This window comes from Aegilops tauschii, chromosome 1 (assembly GCF_002575655.3).
Source record: "Aegilops tauschii subsp. strangulata cultivar AL8/78 chromosome 1, Aet v6.0, whole genome shotgun sequence".
NCBI lineage: Eukaryota > Viridiplantae > Streptophyta > Magnoliopsida > Poales > Poaceae > Aegilops > Aegilops tauschii.
Window position 1 is genome coordinate 72,721,421 of NC_053035.3, and position 3,534 is coordinate 72,724,954.

The 3,534-nt window shown below is 46.7% G+C and overlaps 1 protein-coding gene across 1 annotated transcript; it reads right to left on the reverse strand.

Annotated features, from left to right (window-relative positions):
* Nucleotides 1-1,348: 1,348 nt before the first annotated feature.
* Nucleotides 1,349-2,088, reverse strand: LOC141027647 (uncharacterized). The gene is made up of 2 exons (XM_073504794.1): nucleotides 1,831-2,088; nucleotides 1,349-1,771 (listed from the first exon to the last, which is right to left on the reverse strand). Exons 1-2 carry the CDS (start codon nucleotides 2,086-2,088, stop codon nucleotides 1,349-1,351), a joined length of 681 nt encoding a protein of 226 aa, XP_073360895.1.
* Between the last annotated feature and the right edge of the window lie 1,446 nt (nucleotides 2,089-3,534).

The following is a 3,534-nucleotide window of genomic DNA, read 5'->3' on the forward strand; positions in this document are numbered from 1 at the left end:
AGGTCTGTGGTAAACTACTCACACATCATCGAAGAGGCTATGGTGTTGATGTAGAAGCCCTCCATGATCGATTCCCCCTCCGGCGAAGCGCCGGAAAAGGCTCCAAGATGGGATCTCATGGGTACAGAAGGTTGCGGCGGTGGAAATAGGGTTTCGTGGTGCTCCCGAATATTTTTGTGGTATATGAGTATATATAGGCGAAAGAAGTAGTTCGATGGAACCACGAGGGGCCCACGAGGGTGGGAGCATGCATACCCCTGGGCGCGCCTCCCTACCTCGTGGCCTCCTCGTTTCTTCCTTGACGTCCACTCCAAGTCTCCTGGATTGCGTTTGTTCCAAAAATAACTCTCCCGAAGGTTTCATTCCGTTTGGATTCCGTTTGATATTCCTTTTCTGTGAAACACTAAAATAGGCAAAAAACAGCAATTTGCACTGGGCCTTTGGTTAGTAGGTTAGTCCCAAAAATAATATAAAAGTGCATAATAAAGCCCATTAAACATCCAAAACAGATAATATAATAGCATGGAACAATGAAAAATTATAGATACGTTGGAGACGTATCACTCATCCGGAAAGACATCGGGGTACTCGCATACTACCGACACTTGCTCCAATCCAACTTCATTCAGACAGTTGACTTGGGTGACTTGAGCAGAGGAGGGGTTGGGGGTAAACTTGACTTCGACTCCTTGGTCATTGGTCACGGTGACAGTCCGGTTGGCACAATCTAACAAGCCTTGGTGCTTGATGAGCCAATCCATTCCTAAGATCACATCCAAGCCTTGTGATCTCAGGACGATAAGGTCTGCTAGGAATTCTACCCCATTAATGATGATACCGACTCCTTTACATCCTATCTTGGCTCTCATTTCTGCTACAGGGGTTTGTACCACCATGGGATTATTCTGGGGTGTAGGGGTCATGCCACTTTTTAATGCAAACTTTTGGGTGACAAATGAATGTGTGGCTCCAGAACAAAACAAGACAGTTGCAAGTGCTGAGTTGACAAGGAACATACCCAGCACGACGTCTGGGTCTTCCTGAGCTTCTTCTGAAGTGACGTGATTCACACGCCCCTTGCCATTGTTGGGCGGGTTGCGGGAGCTTGGTTCCTTGGTGGCATTCCGCGGCCTTGTCCTGGGTTCTGCGCATTGGGGTGCGGGGCATCGAGCTTCTTGTTGGGGCACACCTTTGAGATGTGTCCGGACTGACCACATCCAAAGCAAGTGACTTGGTTTGGGTTGTTGATCTTGTGGCCACCACTGTTATTGGGGTTGTTGAAAGCTGGCATGGGGTTGGCATACTACTGAGGCTGATAGTTGGTGCGGGGTGCGGGAGCTCTTGGCTGCTAATAGATTCGCCTGACAGGGGCTGGTTGCCACGGGCGAGGCTTTTGGTTATTGGAACTTCCCTTGCTGATCATCTTGCGCTTGTGAGTGTCTTCCAGAGCACTCCACTTGTCTTCAAGCATGAGTGCTTTGTTCACTAGGTCAGGGAAGGTTGGGCAGTCACACACGACAAGCGAGTACTGTAGAGTCTGATTGAGGCCTTCCATGAAGCGCTCCCTTTTGGCAGCATCAGTGCTGACATCTTCAGGGGCGTACCTTGACAGAACACTGAACTTCTGCATGTACTCCTTGACGGTGCCACTTCCTTGCTTCAGAGCTCGGAACTCACGCTTCTTAATAGCCATGATTCCGGAAGGAATATGGGCCTTGTGGAATTCTGCCTTGAAGTCATTCCAAGTGATGGCTTGCCCAGCATCCATGACCTTGAATCCATCCCACCAAGCTCTAGCAGTTCCCCCGAGACAGTGGGCGCATAAGCCACCTTCTCGTGGTCTTCAGTACAGCCAACTAGTTCCAGCAAGTCCTCAATGGTGTGGACCCAGTCGTCTGCTTCCAGGGGTTCAGCAGTCTCGATGAAGGTTGGTGGTGCATGCTTCTTGAACTCCGCCAACGTGGAACGTCCATTGCCGTTCCCCGTTGGCTGGCGGTTGTTGGTGACAGCTTGAGCAATCATCTGGAGGGCTGCGATGTTGGCTTGGCGTTCCTCTCGGAAGGCTTGGAGAAGCTGAGCCATGTCCATGTTCGGGGGAGGTGGTGGTGGTGGAGCTTGTCCATGGGTTTGGTCCTGGCTAGCTTCTGCTTGGGCGGATGCTCCGGCTTCCGGCTCCTGGTTCTATAAAGTATGCCATGCTATGTACCAGATCTATTGTATACCCTACACTGATTTTGGCAAGGGAGTACAATAGTGATCTAGGAGTAGATCACTGGACAGCGGTCAAAATTATCCTTAGTGGAATAAGGATATGTTTCTAGATTATGGAAGTGACAAAAGGTTCGTCGTAAAGGGTTACGTCGATGCAAGTTTTGACACTAATCTAGATGACTCTAAGTCTCAGTCTAGATACATATTGAAAGTGGGAGAAATTAGCTAGAGTAGCTTCGTGCAGAGCATTGTAGACATAGAAATTTGCAAAATACTTATGGATCTGAATGTGACAGACCTGTTGACTAAAATTATCTCACAGGCAAAACATGATCACACCTTAGTACTCTTTGGGTGTTAATCACATAGCGATGTGAACTAGATTACTGACTCTAGTAAACCCTTTGGGTGTTGATCACATGACGATGTGAACTATGGGTGTTAATCACATGGTGATGTGAACTATTGATGTTAAATCACATGGCGATGTGAACTAGATTATTGACTCTAGTGCAAGTGGGAGACTGAAGGAAATATGCCCTAGAGGCAATAATAAAGTTATTATTTATTTCCTTATATCATGATAAATGTTTATTATTCATGCTAGAATTGTATTAACCGGAAACTTGATACATGTGTGAATACATAGACAAACAGAGTGTCACTAGTATGCCTCTACTTGACTAGCTCGTTGATCAAAGATGGTTATGTTTCCTAGCCATAGACATGAGTTGTCATTTGATTAACGGGATCACCTCATTGGGAGAATGACGTGATTGACTTGACCCATTCCGTTAGCTTAGCACCCGATCGTTTAGTATGTTGCTATTGCTTTCTTCATGACTTATACATGTTCCTATGACTATGAGATTATGCAACTCCCGTTTACCGGAGGAACACTTTGTGTGCTACCAAACGTCACAACGTAACTGGGTGATTATAAAGGTGCTCTACGGGTACTTCCAAAGGTACTTGTTGGGTTGGCGTATTTCGAGATTAGGATTTGTCACTCCGATTGTCGGAGAGGTATCTCTGGGCCCACTCAATAATGCATATCACTATAAGCCTTGCAAGCATTGTAACTAATGAGTTAGTTGCGGGATGATGTATTACAGAACGAGTAAAGAGACTTGCCGGTAACGAGATCGAACTAGGTATTAAGATACCGACGATCGAATCTCGGGCAAGTAACATACCGATGACAAAGGGAACAACGTATGTTGTTATGCGGTCTGACCGATAAAGATCTTCATAGAATATGTGGGAGCCAATATGAGCATCCAGGTTCCGCTATTGGTTATTGACCGGAGAGGTGTCTCGGTC

Coding starts and splice junctions, on each gene's coding strand:
- LOC141027647 (XM_073504794.1), bottom strand. CDS start 2,088: ATGGACATGGCTCAGCTTCTCCAAGCCTTCCGAGAGGAACGCCAAGCC. Junction 1,772..1,830: donor GTACTGAAGACCACGAGAAG/GTGGCTTATGCG, acceptor GATGGATTCAAG/GTCATGGATGCTGGGCAAGC.